The sequence below is a fragment of the Salmo salar genome, chromosome 18 (assembly GCF_965601325.2).
Source record: "Salmo salar chromosome 18, fSalSal1, whole genome shotgun sequence".
Classification (NCBI taxonomy): Eukaryota; Metazoa; Chordata; class Actinopteri; order Salmoniformes; family Salmonidae; genus Salmo; species Salmo salar.
This window is the reverse complement of record NC_138308.1, coordinates 89118350-89138826: the sequence shown is the minus strand read 5'-3', so window position 1 is coordinate 89138826 and position 20477 is coordinate 89118350. Positions and strand designations below refer to the sequence as shown.

General features: G+C 43.5%; 1 protein-coding gene across 1 annotated transcript in view; it reads left to right on the top strand.

Moving 5' to 3' along the window:
* The window catches only part of LOC106577876 (uncharacterized), a 239722-nt gene that overhangs the window by 176919 nt on the left and 42326 nt on the right, over positions 1 to 20477 (top strand). Inside the window, exons 5-16 of the mRNA XM_082965287.1 lie at positions 866 to 1045; positions 1152 to 1271; positions 6805 to 6861; positions 7244 to 7279; positions 8286 to 8348; positions 9156 to 9191; positions 11158 to 11199; positions 15359 to 15448; positions 19544 to 19597; positions 19781 to 19843; positions 20121 to 20165; positions 20318 to 20371. Of these exons, the coding sequence (XP_082821413.1) occupies positions 866 to 1045; positions 1152 to 1271; positions 6805 to 6861; positions 7244 to 7279; positions 8286 to 8348; positions 9156 to 9191; positions 11158 to 11199; positions 15359 to 15448; positions 19544 to 19597; positions 19781 to 19843; positions 20121 to 20165; positions 20318 to 20371 (840 nt within the window). The remainder of the gene's footprint in view (positions 1 to 865; positions 1046 to 1151; positions 1272 to 6804; positions 6862 to 7243; positions 7280 to 8285; positions 8349 to 9155; positions 9192 to 11157; positions 11200 to 15358; positions 15449 to 19543; positions 19598 to 19780; positions 19844 to 20120; positions 20166 to 20317; positions 20372 to 20477) is intronic.

Here is a 20477-nt window from a genome sequence, read left to right as displayed (position 1 = left end):
ATTGGAGAGTTGATGTCGAATCAACGTGTTTGTGTGTTCAGATGTTTTCCTAAGATTCATATGAGGTTGGAAAATGTATAAATATGTTCAAAGATGAGGAGAGAAAGACACTGAGATATACACTGAGTGTACAACACATTAAGAACACCTGCTCTTTCCATGACAGATTGACCAGGTGAATCCAGGTGAAAGCTGTGATCCCTTATTGATGTCAGGGTAGCCTAGTGGTTAGAGCAGGTAGCCTAGTGGTTAGAGCGTTGGACTAGTAACTGAGAGGTTGCAAGTTCAAATCCCCGAGCTGACAAGGTACAAATCTGTTGTTCTGCCCCTGAACAAGGCAGTTAACCCACTGTTCCTAGGCTGTCATTGAAAATAAGAATTTGTTCATAACTGACTTGCCTAGTTAAATAAAGGTAAAATAAAAATCTACTTCAATCAGTGTAGATGAAGGGGAGGAGATAGGTTAAAGAAGGATTTTTAAGCCTTGAGACAACTGAGACGTGTATGTGTGCCATTCAGAGGGAAAGACGAAAGTGCCTTTGAACAGAGTATGGTAGTAAGTGCCAAGCGCACCGGTTTGAGTGTGTCAAGAACTGCAACGCTGCTGGGTTTTTCACGCTCAACAGTTTCCTGTGTGTATCAAAAATGGTCCACCACCCAAAGGACATCCAGCCAATGAGAAAGAGAGTGAGACTTATTTTCCAGGACTATATTTTACTATACATAGTCTAAGTGTCAAGGGTCCCTTTCCTCCTCCCCGAAGCATTCAACTTTGACTTTCAAAGGCTTAAAGACTCAATATTTTTTTAAGAACTTTTAAAGAATTGTGTCACCATGTCTGCCTCCTCCTCTTCCCTCTCTCCAGGGGCGTCCAGGGGCATTGGGGCCAGTAGGACCCGGTGGACCAGAGGGGTTCCCAGGCGACCAAGGGCCTTTCGGGCAAAAAGGAGAGAAGGGCCACGTCGGACGCATGGGCCCCTCTGGGCTGAAAGGAGACCAGGGGCCCATGGGCGTCCCAGGGTTCCCAGGAAACGACGGAGTCCCAGTGAGTATTGTAGCACCCCACACACACACACACACACACACACACACACACACACACACACACACACACACACACACACACCCTAACTGTTTCTCTCTCGCTCCAGGGTCACCCAGGTCAGGACGGTGGCAGGGGTCTACCAGGGTTTGATGGCTGTAACGGTACCCAGGGAGACCCAGGTCCCAGAGCTCTAGACGGAGGAATACCTGGAGCTTCAGGACTCCCTGTGAGTAACATCTACACTGTATATATTCTACTATTATCATCATTTGTAGATGTAAGTTGTAGTGTTCTAGAGATAAGCAGCATGTTATTATGCACACCTGGTTAAAAGGGTATGCACATGCTCAGTGTGTGACATTGGAAATATGTATCTGATTGGATGCGCAAGGTATTCAGGTGTGCTTCCTTTGAGCAAAGTATTCAGGTGTGCTTCCTTTGAGCAAGGTATTCAGGTGTGCTTCCTTTGAGCAAAGTATTCAGGTGTGCTTCCTTTGAGCAAGGTATTCAGGTGTGCTTCCTTTGAGCAAGGTATTCAGGTGTGCTTCCTTTGAGCAAAGTATTCAGGTGTGCTTCCTTTGTGCAAGATATTCAGGTGTGCTTCCTTTGAGCAAAGTATTCAGGTGTGCTTCCTTTGAGCAAAGTATTCAGGTGTGCTTCCTTTGAGCAAAGTATTCAGGTGTGCTTCCTTTGAGCAAGGTATTCAGGTGTGCTTCCTTTGAGCAAGGTATTCAGGTGTGCTTCCTTTGAGCAAGGTATTCAGGTGTGCTTCCTTTGAGCAAGGTATTCAGGTGTGCTTCCTTTGAGCAAGGTATTCAGGTGTGCTTCCTTTGAGCAAGGTATTCAGGTGTGCTTCCTTTGAGCAAGGTATTCAGGTGTGCTTCCTTTGAGCGGGTGCAGATGGACTCAGCTTTGAACTGGCTATGTTGTATCTGCTGTCATGTTGGAAATAAACCTCTTTGTGATGTTAATGCTTTATACTGTCGAGTTTCTCTTTACAATAACTAAACATAACCCGCTTCCTTTAACCGTGGATGCAACATTGGTGGTCCTCTGTAGAGCAGTGAACTTGCGACACCAGGATAGTGGGTTTGAATCCTGGGACTACCCTGTGTAATATGTATTTACGTATGACTGTAAGTGGATAAAAGTGTCTTCTAAATGTCCTATATTAACCTTATTGTAGAATATCTGTTCTGTAATAAGAGTCATGTAGTTTAGTGTTTGTTGGACCTAACTGGATTCTCTGTAAGTAACATCAATCATCAACATCAGTACCAATGTCACTGTAACAAGAGTCAGTTATCTAGCAACGGGTAGTAGCCCCACGGTTAGAACGGTGGCCCGGTAACCAAATGGTTGCTGACTGAGGGGGAACTCTGTCTCTCTCTCTCTCTCTCGCTCTCTCTCTTCCTCTCTCTCTCTCCCAATTCAATTCAATTTCAATTTAAGGGCTTTATTGGCATGGGAAACATATGTTAACATTGCCAAAGCAAGTGAACTAGATAATATACAAAAGTGAAATAAACAATAAAAATGCACAGTAAACATTACAGTCACAAAAGTTCCAAAAGAATAAAGGCATTTCAAATGTCATATTATGTGCAAAGAGTTAAAGTACAAAAGGGAAGATAAATAAACATAAATATGGGTTGTATTTACGATGGTGTTTGTTCTTCACTGGTTGCCCTTTACTTCGGGCAACAGGTCACTCATCTTGCTGATGTGATGGCACACTGTGGTATTTCACCCAGTAGATATGGTAGTTCATCAAGATTGGGTTTGTTTTCTAATTCTTTGTGGATCTGTGTAATCTGAGGGAAATATGTGTCTCTAATATGGTCATACATTGGGCAGGAGGTTAGGAAGTGCAGCTCAGTTTCCACCTCATTTTGTGGGCAGTGTGCACATAGCCTGTCTTCTCTTGAGAGCCAGGTCTGTCTACGGCGACCTTTCTCAATAGCAAGGCTATGCTCACTGAGTCTGTACATAGTCAAAGCTTTCCTTAAGTTTGGGTCAGTCACAGTGGTCAGGTATTCTGCCACTGTGTACTCTCTGTTTAGGGCCAAATAGCATTCTAGTTTGATCAGTTTTCGTGTTAATTCTTTCCAATGTGTCAAGTAATTATCTTTTTGTTTTCTCATGATTTGGTTGGATCTAATTGTGTTCTGTGGGGTCTGTTTGTGTTTGTGAACAGAGACCCAGGACCAGCTTACTTAGGGGACTCTTCTCCAGGTTCATCTCTCTGTAGGTGATGGCTTTGTTATGGAAGGTTTGGGAATCGCTTCCTTTTAAGTGGTTGTAGAATTTAACGTTTCATTTCTGGATTTTGATAATTAGCGAGTATTGGCCTAATTCTACTCTGCATGCATTATTTGGTGTTTTACATTGTACACGGAGGATATTTTTGCAGAATTTCTCTGCAGTGTCTCAATTTGGTGTTTGTCCCAATTTGTGAATTATTGGTTGGTGGGCGTACACCAGATCTCAGAACATTAAAGGGCAATGAGTTCTATAACTGATTCAAGTATTTTTTGCAGATCCTAATTGGGATGTCACATTTTATGTTCCTTTTGATGGCATAGAAAACCCTTCTTGCCTTGTCTCTCAGATCGTTCACAGCTTTGTGGAAGTTACCTGTGGCGCTGATGTTTAGGCCGAGGTATGTGTAGTTTTTTGTGTGCTTTAGGGCAACTGTGTCTAGATGGTATTTGTGGTCCTGGTGACTGTACCTTTTTTGGAACACCATTATTTTTTACTGAGATTTACTGTCAGGGTCCAGGTCTGACAGAATCTGTGCAGAATATCTAGGTGCTGCTGTAGGCCCTCCTTGGTTGGGGACAAAAGCACCAGATCATCAGAAAACAGTAGTCTTTTGACTTAGGGTAGTAGGGTGAGAGTGCTGCAGACTGTTCTAGTGCCCTCGCCAATTCGTTGATATATATGTTGAAGTGGGTGGGGCTTAAGCTGCATCCCTGTCTTACCACATGGCCCTGTGGAAAGAAATGTGTGTCTTTTTTACAATTTAACCACACACTTGTTGTTTGTTTACATGGATTTGATGTTGTATGTTTTTCCCCCAACACCACTTTTCATCAATTTGAACATTTTTTGAAATCAACAAAGCATGAGATACTTTGCCTTTGTTTTGGTTTGTTTGTTTGTCAATTAGGGTGTGCAGGGTGAATATGTGGTCTGTCTTATGGTAATTTGGTAAAAGATCTATTTGACATCTGCTCAGTACATTGTTTTCACTGAGGAAATATTAGAATCTGCTGTTAATTATAATGCATAGCATTTTCCCAAGGTTGCTGTTGAGGCATGTCCCACGGTAGTTACTGGAGACAAATTTGTCTCCACTTTAGTGGATTGAGGTGATCAGTCCTTGGTTCCAAACATTGGAGAAGATGCCAGAGCTAAGGATGATGTTAAAGAGTTTAAGTATAGCCAACTGGAATTTGTTGTCTGTATATTGTATAATTTCATTGAGGATACCATCAACACCACAGGTCTTTTTGGGTTGGAAGGTTTGTATTTTGTCCTGTAGTTCATTCAATGTAATTGGAGAATCCAGTGGGTTTTGCCAGTCTTTAATAGTTGATTCTAAGATTTGTATTTGATAATGTTTGTTTTTTAACTGTTTGTTCATTGTTATAGTGCCAAAAAGATTGGAGAAGTGGTTTACCCATACATTTCCGTTTTGGATACATAACTCTTCGTGTTGTTGTTTGTTTAGAGTTTTCACATTGTCCCAGAAGTGGTTCGAGTCTATGGATTCTTCAATTACATTGATCTGTATTCTGAAGTACTGTTCCTTCTCTTTCCGTAGTGTATTTCTGTAATGTTTTATAGTTATTCACCATAGTAAAGGCGTAGTCTCAGGTTTTCTGAGTCTCTGTTTTTGATTGGATAGGTTTCTCGATTTCTTTCTTAGGTTTTTGCATTCTTCATCAAACCATTTGTCATTGTTGTGAATTTTCTTCGGTTTTCTGTTTGAAATTTTTAGATTTGATAGGGAAGCTGAGAGGTCAGAAAGACTGTTTAGGTTTAACACTGCCAAGTTTACACCTTCACTATTACAGTGGAACGTTTTACCCAGGAAATTGTCTATTTTCCTTCCATCTATAGCATTTCTTAATATTATTCAGTTCCTTTGGCTTTGATGCCTCATGATTGAGTATTGCTCTGTTCAAGTAGACTGTGATTTTGCTGTGGTCTGATAGGGGTGTCAGTGGGCTGACTTTGAATGCTCTAAGAGACTCTGGGTTGAGGTCAGTGATAAATTAGTCTACAGTACTACTGTCAAGAGATGAGCTATAGGTGTACCTACCGTAGTACCTACTGCACAGGGCGGGGGTCAGACCCAGGGCCTCGAGCTTAATGATCAGTTTGGAGGGTACTTTGGTGTTGAATGCTGAGCAATAGTCAATGAACAGCATTCTTCTTACATAGGTATTCCTCTTGTCCAGATGGGATAGGGCAGTGTGCAATCTCATGGCGATTGCATCGTTTGTGGACCTATTGGGGCTGTAAGCAAATTGGAGTGGGTCTAGGGTAGGGTGGAGGTGATATGATCCTTGACTAGTCTCTCAAAGCACTTCATGATGACAGAAGTGAGTGCTATGGGGCGATAGTCAGTTAGTTCAGTTACCTTTGCATTCTTGGGTATAGGAACAATGGTGGCCATCTTGAAGCATGTGGGCACAGCAGACTGGGATAGGGAGAGATTGAATATAAACACACCAGCCAGCCGTAAACACACCAGCCAGCTGGTCTGCGCATGCTCTGAGGACGCGGCTAGGGATGCCGTCTGGGCCGGCAGCCCTGCGAGGGTTAACATTTTTAAATGTCTTACTCACGTCGGTCATGGAGAAGGAGAGCCCACAGTCCTTGGAAGTGGACAAAGAACGTGTTTGGCTTGTCTGGAAGCAAGACTCGATTTCCGCGACGTGGATGGTTTTCCTTTTGTAGTCCGTGATTGTCTGTAGACCCTGCCACATACGTCTCGTGAATTGCGACTCCACTTTGTCTCTATACTGATGTTTTGCCTGTTTAATTGCCTTACGGAGGGAATGACTACTCTGTTTGTATTCACCCATATTCCCAGTTACCTTGCCAGGGTTAATGCGGTGGTTCACGCTTTCAGTTTTAAGCGAATGCTGCCATCTATCCACGGTTTCTGGTTAGGATAGGTTTTAAAAGTCACAGTGGGTACAACATCTCCTAAACGCTTCATGATAACTCAGTAAACGTCTCGGTATATACATCGATATTATTCTCTGAAGCTACTCGGAACATATCCCAGCCCAGGTGATCAAAACAATCTTGAAGCGTAGATTCCAATTGGTCAGACCAGCTTTGAATAGTCCTTAGCACAGGTACTTCCTGTTTGAGTTTCTGCCTATAGGAAGGGAGGAGCAAAATGGAGTCGTGGTCAGATTTGACGAAGGAGGGCGGGGGAGGGCCTTGTATGCATCCCGGAAGTTGGAATAACAATGGTGCAGTGTTTTTCCAGCGTGAGTGCTACAGTCAATATGCTGATAGAATTTAGGTAGCCTTTTCCTCAAATTTGCTTTGTTAAAGTCCCCTGCTACAATAAATGCAGCCTCAGGATATATGGTTTCCAGTTTGCATAAAGTCCAGTGAAGTTCCTTGAGGGCCGTCGTGGTATCGGCTTGAGGGGGGATATACACGGCTGTGACTATAGTTCCTTCCCTGTTTCACACCAATCTCGCTCTCCATCTCTCTCTCTCTCTCAGGGGCCTAAAGGTCCTAAAGGGCAGAAGGGAGAACCTGTATATGTTGGAACCATAGGGGTAACGTATACACACACACACACACACACACACACACACACACACACACACACACACACACACACACACACACACACACACACACACACACACACACACACACACACACACACACACACACACAGAAGAATGTTATAAGGAAAAGTTTGACCTCCATACCTATCCCCCTCCTTTCCTCTCGTCCTATCCTGGAGATTGTTTAGAGGAAGGGGGATAATGTTCTTGCTATGACATCATCCCGTGCCATCCATTGAGGTCGGTCTGACCTGAAACACCCTCCCTGCCTCCCTCGTCTCCTCCCTCACTCCCCTACATCTACATGTATGTTTATAATGAAGTAAGGCCAGTTGTTTAACTCACGGTTGGTCTTGTCTCCTGACAGGGAGCTCCTGGTTTGCCTGGACTGGACGGTGTACCTGTAAGGCAACTAATTCCTAGACATCAATATACTATATTTCATTATGTATATGTGGTGCAATTGATAACTTGGTGTGTTCCTGACCCAGTTCTAAAGGCTTTTATGTGTTCTGTGTTCCTGACCCGGGTTCTATGTGTTCTGTGTTCCTGACCCGGGTTCTATGTGTTCTGTGTTCCTGACCCTGTTTTATGTGTTCTGTGTTCCTGAACCGTCTCTATGTGTTCTGTGTTCCTGACCCGGTTCTATGTGTTCTGTGTTCCTGACCCTGTTTTATGTGTTCTGTGTTCCTGACCCGGTTCTGTGTGTTCTGTGTTCCTGACCCGGTTCTATGTGTTCTGTGTTCCTGACCCTGTTCTATGTGTTCTGTGTTCCTGACCCGGTTCTGTGTGTTCTGTGTTCCTGACCCGGTTCTGTGTGTTCTGTGTTCCTGACCCTGTTCTATGTGTTCTGTGTTCCTGACCCGGTTCTGTGTGTTCTGTGTTCCTGACCCGGTTCTATGTGTTCTGTGTTCCTGACCCTGTTCTATGTGTTCTGTGTTCCTGACCCGGTTCTGTGTGTTCTGTGTTCCTGACCCGGTTCTGTGTGTTCTGTGTTCCTGACCCGGTTCTGTGTGTTCTGTGTTCCTGACCCTGTTCTATGTGTTCTGTGTTCCTGACCCGGTTCTGTGTGTTCTGTGTTCCTGACCCTGTTCTGTGTGTTCTGTGTTCCTGACCCTGTTCTATGAGTTCTGTGTTCCTGACCCGGTTCTATGAGTTCTGTGTTCCTGACCCTGTTCTATGTGTTCTGTGTTCCTGACCCGGTTCTATGAGTTCTGTGTTCCTGACCCTGTTCTATGTGTTCTGTGTTCCTGACCCTGTTCTATGTGTTCTGTGTTCCTGACCCGGTTCTAAAGGTTTTTATGTGTTCTGTGTTCCTGACCCGGGTTCTATGTGTTCTGTGTTCCTGACCCGGTTCTGTGTGTTCTGTGTTCCTGACCCGTCTCTATGCGTTCTGTTTCTCTTCTCAGGGTCCTGGAGGTCCTGACGGAAGGCCTGGTGACATCGGCCCCAGTGGTCCTGAAGGATTACTTGTACGTACACACACCAACACACACATATACAGATACACACACAGAACCACACACACATATACAGATACACACACACACACACACACACACACACACACACACACACACACACACACACACACACACACACACACACACACACACACACACACAGAACCACACACACACACACACAGAACCACACACACACACACACAGAACCACACACACATAGACAGATACACACACACATAGACACACACACACACACACGCACACACACACACACACACACACACCACACACACACACACACATATACACACACACATAGACAGATACAAACACACACACACACACACACACACATACACACACACACACACACACACACATAGACAGATACACACACAGAACCACACATACACACACACTCACACACAAATAGACAGATACACATACAGATACACTCACACACAAATAGACAGATACACACACACAGATACACACACACACACACACACACACACACAGAACCACACACACACACATAGACAGACAGACAGACAGACAGACAGACAGACAGACAGACAGACAGACAGACAGACAGACAGACAGACAGACACACACACACACACACACACACACACACACACACACACACACACACACACACACACACCTATCTATTCTACAGAAGCTACTTTATCCCAAGCAGTGTCATGACAACCATCACATTACACCAAATGTTGGTCATGTTTAATCTAGACATTAATTAATATGACTAAAGCTGTTGACTTCCTGTATTTGTGTTGTGTTCTTCTCCAGGGCAATCCAGGTCCCCCCGGTCCCCCTGGTCCTGTAGTAAGTACTGGACAACACTAGACAGCTGACCTCAGAGTACTGGACAACACTAGACAGCTGACCTCTGACCTCAGAGTACTGGACAACACTAGACAGCTGACCTCAGAGTACTGGACAACACTAGACAGCTGACCTCAAAGTACTGGACAACACTAGACACCTGACCTCTGACCTCAGAGTACTGGACAACACTAGACAGCTGACCTCTGACCTCAGAGTACTGGACCACACTAGACAGCTGACCTCTGACCTCAGAGTACTGGACAACACTAGACAGCTGACCTCTGACCTCAGAGTACTGGACAACACTAGACAGCTGACCTCTGACCTCAGTGTAATAACAACACCAAACAGATAGGGGGGAGTGTGTGCTCTGAAGAACTGAAAGCCGTTTGCGTAATGTTGCATTTGTTGTTAATTAATGTAGATTGCTTATTATATGGCTTATTCTAGGATTATTGTATAGTAAAAGCATTAGCTGACACACACCCACAAATATTTGTAGAGATGCTGACTAATGAAAAGTAAAGTGTAGAAAAAGAAAGAAATTTGCAGTGCCTTCGTAAAGTATTCAGACCCCTTGACTTTTTCCCCATTTTATTACATTACAGACTTATTTTTTTTAAATTACAATAATCTCATGTATCTACACACAATACCCCAATATGACAAAGCAAAAAAAAGGTTTTTAGAAATTGTTGCTAATTTATAAAAACTAAACCTGAAATATCACATTTACATAAGCATTCAGACCCTTTACTCAATACATCATTGAAGCACCTTTGACAGCGATTACAGCATCAAGTAAGTCTCCTTCGGTATGAATTTGGCACACCTGTTTTTAGGGAGTTTCTCCCATTCTTCTCTGCAGATCCTCTTAAGCTCTGTCAGGTTGGATGGGGAGCATTGCTGCACAGCTATTTTCAGGTTCAATCGGGTTTAAGTCTGGGCTCTGGCTGGGCCACTCAAGGACATTCAGAGAGTTGTCCCGAAGCCACTCCTGCTTTGTCTTAGCTGTGTGCTTAGGTCATTGTCCTTCTGGAGCAGGTTTTCATCAAGGATCTCTCTGTACTTTGCTCTGTTAATCTTTGCCTCGATTCTGACTAGTCTCCCAGTCCCTGCTGCTGAAAAACATCCCCACAGCATGATGCTGCCATCACCATGCTTCACCGTAGGGATGGTGCCAGGTTTCCTCCAGACGTGACGCTTGGCATTCAGGCCAAAGAGTTCAAACTTGGTTTCATCAGACCAGAGAATCTTGTTTCTCATGGTCTGAGAGTCTTTAGGTGCCTTTTGGCAAACTCCAAGCGGGCTGTTATGTGCCTTTTACTGAGGAGTGGCTTCAGTCTGGCCACTCTACCATAAAGGCTTGATTTGTGGAGTGCTGCAGAGATGATTGTCCTTCTGAAAAGTTCTCTCATCTCCACAGAGGAACTCTGGAGCTCTGTCAGAGTGACCATTGGGTACTTGGTCACCTCCCTGACCAAGGCCCTTCTCCCCCGATTGCTCAGTTTGGCCAGGCGGCCGGCTCTAGGAAGAGTCTTGGTGGTTACAAACTTCTTCCATTTAAGAATGATCGAGGCCACTGTGTTCTTGGGGACCTTCAATGCTGCAGAAATGTTTTGGTACCCTTCCCCAGATCTGTGCTGCGACACAATCCTGTCTCGGAGCTCTACGGACAATTCCACCTAGCTTTCTTTAAGATGAATGCACTAACTGTAAGACGCTCTGGATAAGAGCGTCTGCTAAATGACTAACATGTAAAAATGTTAAACGTGTTTCTTTCTTTCCTTTTAGTCTAGGATTATTGAGATACATGATATGTATTTAGTCCCTATTAGGAACTTTGGTTTCAGTAGACTTACATTGAGATTGTAGACTTCATACCGTTACACTCATGCTGTTATAATGGCTGCCCCATGTAGGCCCATGTTTTCCAAATGAAATACCCACTCTTGTTTTCCAGGGGAGCCCCAGCCTAGGCTTCCGGGGGGAGCCAGGAGATAAGGTACTCATCGTTACAAAACAACCCCCCCCCCCCCCCCCCCCCAATTCTATCTAGTTTACTTAGATCACCTGATAATTATTGAGGGCATTTCTGATAGCCTGTACGAACCGTTACAAAACAACACAACTAGAAGTGCCCGCCACTATCCGTACCCTATGTAACCCTTCTTATCACTGATCACATGGATTGATACAGTAATTGATTTATTATATCAGTTTATTACATTTTAGCTTCCTCATTCACTCATTCCACTCAACCATAAACACACTTAAGAATGGAAACGTGTAGCTAGATTTAGACTTTAGAAATATGACACCAGCTGCTTCCCATATGGCTCCCTATATAGTGCACCACTTTTGACTATAGCCCTATGGGCCCTGGGAAGAGGATGCCATTTGGGATACAGTCATAATTCACCCTTCTGTATCAGTAACCTTTCCTCACTGCAAATCCAACTAAAGACAGCAGGCTTAGGGTTTTCTAGCTGTGTGTGTGTGTGTGTGTGTGTGTCTGTCTGTCTGTCTGTCTGTCTGTCTGTCTGTCTGTCTGTCTGTCTGTCTGTCTGTCTGTCTGTCTGTCTGTCTGTCTGTCTGTCTGTCTGTCTGTCTGTCTGTCTGTCTGTCTGTCTGTCTGTCTGTCTGTCTGTCTGTGTGGTTGAAATGCGTGATTGTGGTTGTCTGTCTAACCTCTGTGTGCATGTCATGTATCTTGGTGATGGTTTGACACATCCTCTTCCCCTCTATTCAACCCCCTTCCATCTCTCCCCACCTCCTCCCTCATCCCCCTCTTCTCTCTAGTTTTTCCACTGACACATCTACCTCAATATTTCAGGAGGCTGGTGGGTGGAGATATAGGAGGATGCCTGGAATGGAATAAATGGAATGGTATCTCTATCATGTGTTAGATAATACAACTGGAGTCGGAAGTTTACATAAACTTAGATTTGAGTCATTAAAACAAGTTTTTCAACCACTTCACAAATTTCTTGTTAACAAACTATAGTTTTGGCAAGTCGGTTAGGACATCTACTTTGAGCGAGACACATATCATTTTTCCAACAATTGTTTACAGACAGATAATTTCCCTTGCAATTCACTGTATCACCATTCCAGTGGGTCAGAAGTTTACATACACTAAGTTGACTGTGCCTTTAAACAGCTTGGGAAATTCCCGAAAGTGATGTCATGGCTTTAGAAGCTTCTGATAGGCTAATTGACATCATTTGAGTCAATTGGAGGTGTACCTGTGGATGTATTTCAAGGCCTACCTTCAAACTCAGTGCCTCTTTGCTTGACGTCATGGGAAAATCAAAAGAAATCAGACAAGACCTCTGAAAAAAAATTGTAGGCCTCCACTCTGGTTCATCCTTGGGAGCAATTTCCAAACTCCTGAAGGTACCACGTTCATCTGTACAAACAATAGTACGCAAGTATAAACACCATGGGACCACGCAGCCGTCATACGCTCAGGAAGAAGGGAGGAGATGTGTTCTGTCTCCTAGAGATGAACGTACTTTGGTGCGAAAAGTGCAAATCAATTCCAGAACAACAGCAAAGGACCTTGTGAAGATGCTGGAGGAAACAGGTACAAAAGTATGTGTATCCACAGTAAAACGAGTCCTATATCGACATAACCTGAAAAGCCGCTCAGCAAGGAAGAAGTCACTGCTCCAAAACCGCCATAAAAAGCCAGACTACGGTTTTCAACTGCACATGGGGACAAAGATCATACTTTTTGGAGGAATGTCCTCTGGTCTGATGAAACAAAAATAGAACTGTTTGGCCATAATGACCATCGTTATGTTTGGAGGAAAAAGGGGGAGGCTTGCAAGCCGAAGAACACCATCCCAACTTTGAAGCATGGGGGTGCTTTGCTACAGGAGGGACTGGTGCACTTCACAAAATAAATGGCATCACGAGGGAGGAAAATTATGTGGATATATTGAAGCAACATCTCAAGACATCAGTCAGGAAGTTAAAGCTTGGTCGCAAATGGGTCTTCCAAATGGACAATGACCCCAAGCATACTTCTACATTTGTGGCAAGGTGGCTTAAGGACAACAAAGTCAAGGTATTGGAGTGGCCATCACAAAGCCCTGACCTCAATCTTATAGAAAATTTGTGGGCAGAACTGAAAAAGAATGTGGAGCAAGGAGGCCTACAAACCTGACTCAGTTACACCAGCTCGGTCAGGAGGAATGGGCCAAAATTCACCCAACTTATTATGGGAAGGTTGTGGAAGGCTACCCGAAACGTTTGACCCAAGTTAAACAATTTAAAGGCAATGCTACCAAATACTAATTGAGTGTATGTAAACTTCTGACGCACTGGGAATGTGATGAAAGAAATAAAAGCTGAAATAAATCATTCTCTCTACTATTATTCTGACATTTCACATGCTTAAAATAAAGTGGTGATCCTAACTGACCTAAGACAGGGGATTTTTACTAGGATTAAATGTCAGGAATTGTGAAAAACTGAGTTTAAATGTATTTGGCTAAGGTGTATGTGAACTTCCGACTTCAACTGTAGCTACCGTTCAGTTCACTCCATTTCAGTCATTATTAGGAGCTATCCTCCCCTCACTAGCCCCCTCTGGTTTGTTCCATCTCAATTATTCAAATATCACCTTGTCTTGAATGGTGTTACAGTTTACCCCTGGTGTGTTTATTATTGCATGACAGTGCTGCCACTGGGATGACTGGAGCCCTATGTAGGCGGCCATTTTGTTTCTCATTCTGAATCTGAACTCGTAACAAGTCTGATTTAAAAATTATCGAGATCTAAAATGTTATTGGATGAAGTAGAGTTGTCCTGTACCATTATAAAAACAACATGTTTCCTTACTGTTGGATGGCAGCTCAGAGATTATTCTAGAACTTTCCATCACCCCCATAATTTGACCTATGTATTGTCTGTAATAAGACTACCTTTATTTGGTAAAAACATGTTGCATATCTATAACATTACCAACTAATAATATTCCTACTATATTGTATAATATTCCCCTTGTAAAATGCACTGTATTATATATTTCCAACGATATAATCTCTAAACTGTCATGCGGGTGGGCGGGCATGTCGTGGTCTGTGATTGGTGCTGGAATCACTTGCTCCTACTTCCTGTGTGGCTTTATTTCCCTTTGACCTTATTTGGGCATGATGGTGATGGTGCATCATGGGGTTGGTAGTTTTCGCTCATTATTCATTATTCCATTCCATTTGACCACCACCAGTGAGAATGAATGACTCACTAACGTTCAATATCGATCCATCGATTAATCAATCTGCCATTTTCTCCTCCCTGCGTGTATCTTGTTGTTCAAACCCCACAACAACAATAAACAAACAAACTAATAAATGACTAATTGGAAGTCTGTTGGAAGAGAAACAGTTAGATAAACTGATAAGCCTGTTGGGATAGAGGATGTTCTTAGTAAAGACAGTTATTTATCCACATATTCAATATGTTCTACATTCCATATATTCTGTTTTGGCCTGAGGAATTTCCTCTTTAAATTGTTTTCTTGTTAGTGATGTTTTATGAAGAAAGATAATGTAGCCCAGGGCTCTCTCTCTCTCTTTTCTCTCTTTCTCTCTCTCTTTTTCTCCCTCTCTCTCTCTCTCTCTCTCTCTCTCTCTCTCTCTCTCTCTCTCTCTCTCTCTCCTTCACTCCTTTCTCTCTTTCTTCTGATATTCAATCCCCTACTATCTCATCCCCTACTTCTCCCTCTCTCTCTCTCTCTCTCTCTCTCTCTCTCTCTCTCTCCTTCACTCCTTTCTCTCTTTCTTCTGATATTCAATCCCCTACTATCTCATCCCCTACTTCTCCCTCTCTCGCTTTGAATCTCTCATCTTTCTCTTTTCCTCACTGTCTTCTTCTTTTATCACATCTCCTAACACTCTTTTTGACTTTAATTTGTTCTCCATTTCTCTCTCTTTCCCGATTTTCCTATTTCTCCCACATCCCTCTCTTTCTTCATCGCTCCTTATTTCCCCCTCTCTCGCTGGTCCTCTCTCTCTCTTACTCTCTCCGCATCTCACTCTTTCTATCTTTACCCTCTCTTCCCCCCCTTGCCTCTCAACATTCCAACCTCCTCATCCTCCCGTCTGATTGTTTGATAACGACTGACTGACAAGTGTTCTCCTCTGAATCACCAGGGCAACACGGGTCCACCCGGACCTCGAGGCGTGCCCGGCGACGAGCCGCTAGTAGGCTCATCTATTACCACTATCTACAAAGGAGATAAGGTAATACAGACAGGAGCAGGAGGGATGGGAGACGGAGGGAGGAGGGGGGAGAGAGGGGGGAGAGGCCGGTCCAAGACACAGAACACTGCAGGAGGTGAGCGGTTAATGTTCACTGGTGATCTGAGTCATTGATGGGACTGATGTTGACTTGCCTCCATCTGGTCAAACTGATGTCCCTCCGCTTGTGGTGATGCTAATAATCAGCAGCTGTACTGTCAGCTGTGGATAACATAATGGATGATAGTGATACAGGTATTTGTGGATGACATAATGAATGATAGTGATACAGGTATTTGTGGATGACATAATGAATGATAGTGATACAGGTATTTGTGGATGACATAATGAATGATAGTGATACAGGTATTTGTGGATGACATAATGAATGATAGTGATACAGGTATTTGTGGATGACATAATGAATGATAGTGATACAGGTATTTGTGGATGACATAATGAATGATAGTGATACAGGTATTTGTGGATGACATAATGAATGATAGTGATACAGGTATTTGTGGATGACATAATGAATGATAGTGATACAGGTATTTGTGGATGACATAATGAATGATAGTGATACAGGTATTTGTGGATGACATAATGAAGGATAGTGATACAGGTATTTGTGGATAACATAATGAATGATAGTGATACAGGTATTTGTGGATGACATAATGAATGATAGTGATACAGGTATTTGTGGATGACATAATGAATGATAGTGATAAAGGTATTTGTGGATGACATAATGAATGATAGTGATACAGGTATTTGTGGATGACATAATGAATGATAGTGATACAGGTATTTGTGGATGACATAATGAATGATAGTGATAAAGGTATTTGTGGATGACATAATGAATGATAGTGATACAGGTATTTGTGGATGACATAATGAATGATAGTGATACAGGTATTTGTGGATGACATAATGAATGATAGTGATACAGGTATTTGTGGATGACATAATGAATGATAGTGATACAGGTATTTGTGGATGACATAATGAATGATAGTGATACAGGTATTTGTGGATGACATAATGGATGATAGTGATACAGGTATTTGTGGATGACATAATGAATGATAGTGATACAGGTATTTGTGGATGTCATAATGAATGATAGTGATACAGGTATTTGTGGATGACATAATGAATGATAGTGATAAAGGTATTTGTGGATGACATAATGAATGATAGTGATACAGGTATTTGTGGATGACATAATGAAGGATAGTGATACAGGTATTTGTGGATGACATAATGAATGATAGTGATACAGGTATTTGTGGATGACATAATGAATGATAGTGATACAGGTATTTGTGGATGACATAATGAATGATAGTGATACAGGTATTTGTGGATGACATAATGAATGATAGTGATACAGGTATTTGTGGATAACATAATGAATGATAGTGATACAGGTATTTGTGGATGACATAATGAATGATAGTGATACAGGTATTTGTGGATGACATAATGAATGATAGTGATACAGGTATTTGTGGATGACATAATGAATGATAGTGATACAGGTATTTGTGGATGACATAATGAATGATAGTGATACAGGTATTTGTGGATGACATAATGAATGATAGTGATACAGGTATTTGTGGATGACATAATGAAGGATAGTGATACAGGTATTTGTGGATGACATAATGAATGATAGTGATACAGGTATTTGTGGATGACATAATGAATGATAGTGATACAGGTATTTGTGGATGACATAATGAATGATAGTGATACAGGTATTTGTGGATGACATAATGAATGATAGTGATACAGGTATTTGTGGATGACATAATGAATGATAGTGATACAGGTATTTGTGGATGACATAATGAATGATAGTGATACAGGTATTTGTGGATGACATAAGGAATGATAGTGATACAGGTATTTGTGGATAACATAATGAATGATAGTGCTAGAGGTATTATGAGGAATGTAAAAACATTTAGTAACAGGGGAGGAGATAGTCTACTGTGTGAATGACTGGCCTCTCATATCCCCCGCCCCTCCCTCCCCTCACCCGCCGACCCCCCTACGCTACCACCCCTCCTAGGGTCACACTCACAGTCCGTACCTCCAGCTACCTACCCCCCCTCTAAATCAGCCCTCCACCCCCTCCTTCCAAACTCACCCAAAAACAACAACCAAATGCCGTCGCCGCCACCCAACCACCTCTCCATCCTCCCCTCCAGCCCTCCTCTCTCTCAACCCCCATCGTGTTGTCATGTAAAAACTCTCTCTTCCTTGGTTACCGTTACCCAGGGCGATGTGGGCCCGCAGGGAGACCCAGGCAGGCCCTTGGTCAATGGAGTGGTGGAGTTTGTGGGCTTTCCTAAAGGAGACAAAGGACCTGAGGTTTGTGATGAGAGAAACACACGTTCAAAAGCTCCAGGACTCCAGAAAGGAGGGCTGGGTAGCTGACCCGCTCTACCCCAGCCTGAGGGCTCCATCCTGGCGTGGAGTCAAGCTGTGGTGGGGGGTGGAGGGTGGTTGTGATACTATACTGAACGTCGCCCCCACCTCACCTATAGCTGGCTCCGTTGGCTCGCTGGCTGGCTCCTGGAGCCCCCTCTCTCCCTGGTCTATCCCCTCCCTCTACCCCCTCCCTCCCCAGTGTCCCATCTCCTCCATCCCTCCCCAGTGTCCCTTCCCCTCCCTCTACCCCTCCCTCCCTCCCCCAGTGTCCCATCCCACACCCTCCCTCTACCCCCTCCCTCCCTCCTCAGTGTCCCATCCCCTCCCTCTACACCCTCCCTCCCTCCTTACTGTCCCACCCCCTCCCTCTATCCCCTCCCTCCCCCAGTGTCCCATACCCTCCCTCAGTGTCCTATCCCCTCCCTTCCCAGTGTCCCATCCCCTCCATCCCTCCCCAGTGTCCCATCCCCTCCATCCCTCCCACAGTGTGCCATCCCCTCCCTCTATCCCCTCCCTCCCCCTCAGTGTCCCATCCCATCCCCTCCCTCTATCCCCTCCCTCCCTCAGTATCCCATCCCCTCCCTCTATCCCCTCCCTCCCCCTGAGTGTCCCAACCCCTCCCTCAGTGTCCCCTCCCCTCCCTCAGTGTCCCATACCCTCCCTCTGTGTCCCATACCCTCCCTCAGTGTCCCATCCAGTGGTGTAAAGTACTTAAGTAAAATACTATAAAGTACTACTTAAGTAGTTTTTTGGGGTATATGTACTTTACTTTACTATTTATATTTTTGACTACTTTTACTTTTACTTCACTAGATTCCTAAATAAAATATTGTACTTTTTACTGCATACATTTTCCCTGACACCCAAAAGTACTCGTTATATTTATAATGCTTAACAAGAGAACATGTGGTCATCCCTACGGCCTCTGATCTGGAGAACTCAATGTACACAATTGCCTCTTGCTATCCATATGTTTTAAAAACAAGAAAATGGTGCTGTCTGCTTTGCTTAATATAAGGATTTTTAAATGATTTATACTTTTACTTTTGATACTTAAGTATATTTAAAACCAAATACTTTTTTGACATTTACTCAAGTAGTATTTTACTGGGTAACTTACTTTTACTTGAGTAACTTTTTATTAAGGAATCTATACTTTTACTCAATTATGACAATTGGGTACTTTTTACACCACTGGTCCCCTCCCCTCCCTCTCCCCCTTCCATCCCCCAGTGTCCCCTCCCCTCCCTCTCCCCCTTCCCTCCCCCAGTGTCCCCTCCCCTCCCTCTCCCCCTTCCCTCCCCCAGTGTCCCCTCCCCTCCCTCTCCCTCCCCCCAGCCCACCGGTCACAATCTGATATTTCCTCTATGTTGATGTTGTACACAGAATGCAAAGTAAAGAACAGTATTAATTGAAAGACTCATTTAAATCAGCAAATATGTTGATAATTTGCTGTAGAATACTGTTTCCCCTCGTATGATCTTTCTCTTTCTCTTTCTCTCTCTCTTTCTCTCTCTCTCTTTCTCTTTCTCTTTCTCTTTCTCTCTCTCTTTCTCTTTCTCTTTCTCTCTCTTTCTCTTTCTCTCTCTCTCTCTTTCTCTTTCTCTTTCTCTCTCTCTCTCTTCTCTTTCTCTTTCTCTCTCTCAGGGGGAAGGGGGTTACAAAGGAGTACGTGGACCATCTGGTAGACCCGGCCTACCTGTAAGTGTATCTGTCTTGTCTGTTGGGGACAATAAAGATTTATAGAATTGAATAGCTCTTTGCCGTTTAGCAAAAGAGCCTTATGGGCCCTGCTGGTCAAATGTAGTGCACTACTAGTGAATACGTTTTCATTTAGGATGCAGTTGTATGTTATAAATGTTTGGCTCATACGTCTGTTACCAGGGTCCTTTTGGCTATCCTGGCGAGAAGGGAGAGAATGGAATTCTGGGGTATCCAGGGGGACGGGTAAGCTCCTCACCTCCTATGTCAGATTATCTGCTACCACCTCAGAGTCCCCATTATCTGCCATTCCTCCCAAAGTGTGCACTTCTTTTTTCCTTCCCTTCACTGATTTGAAAGAAAATGATTGGTATAAGAAATCTGGTGGAAACTCCCTCGATCTAGCCCAGGCAAAAATATGTATTATTGTTACACACCCAGAGGGATGTTATGCTGTTTGGGATTCTGGACTCTGATTCTAAACTATTCTCTGGTGGCCATCTTTTTTCTTTTCTCTTGGCAGGGTCCTCCTGGTTTTAATGGACCTCCCGGATCTCCTGGAAGACAGGTAGGACACACACACACACACACACACACACACACACACACACACACACACACACACACACATCTAAATTAAGTAATGAATTGATTTATAAATGGATGATCAGATGAATGAACCAATTAACCAATTAACTGATGCATCCCTCACCCACACAGGGATTCACAGGCAGTCCGGGGTTCCCCGGGCAACCAGGTTACAGTGGACCTAAGGTAAGCCAAGAGGGGAAAAAACTACTTTTTCAAGAAATGAATGCATGACTGTGTACTTGTTACAAACTGAATGTCAGGTAATGTTGCCTTGAACAGGCAGCCCAAT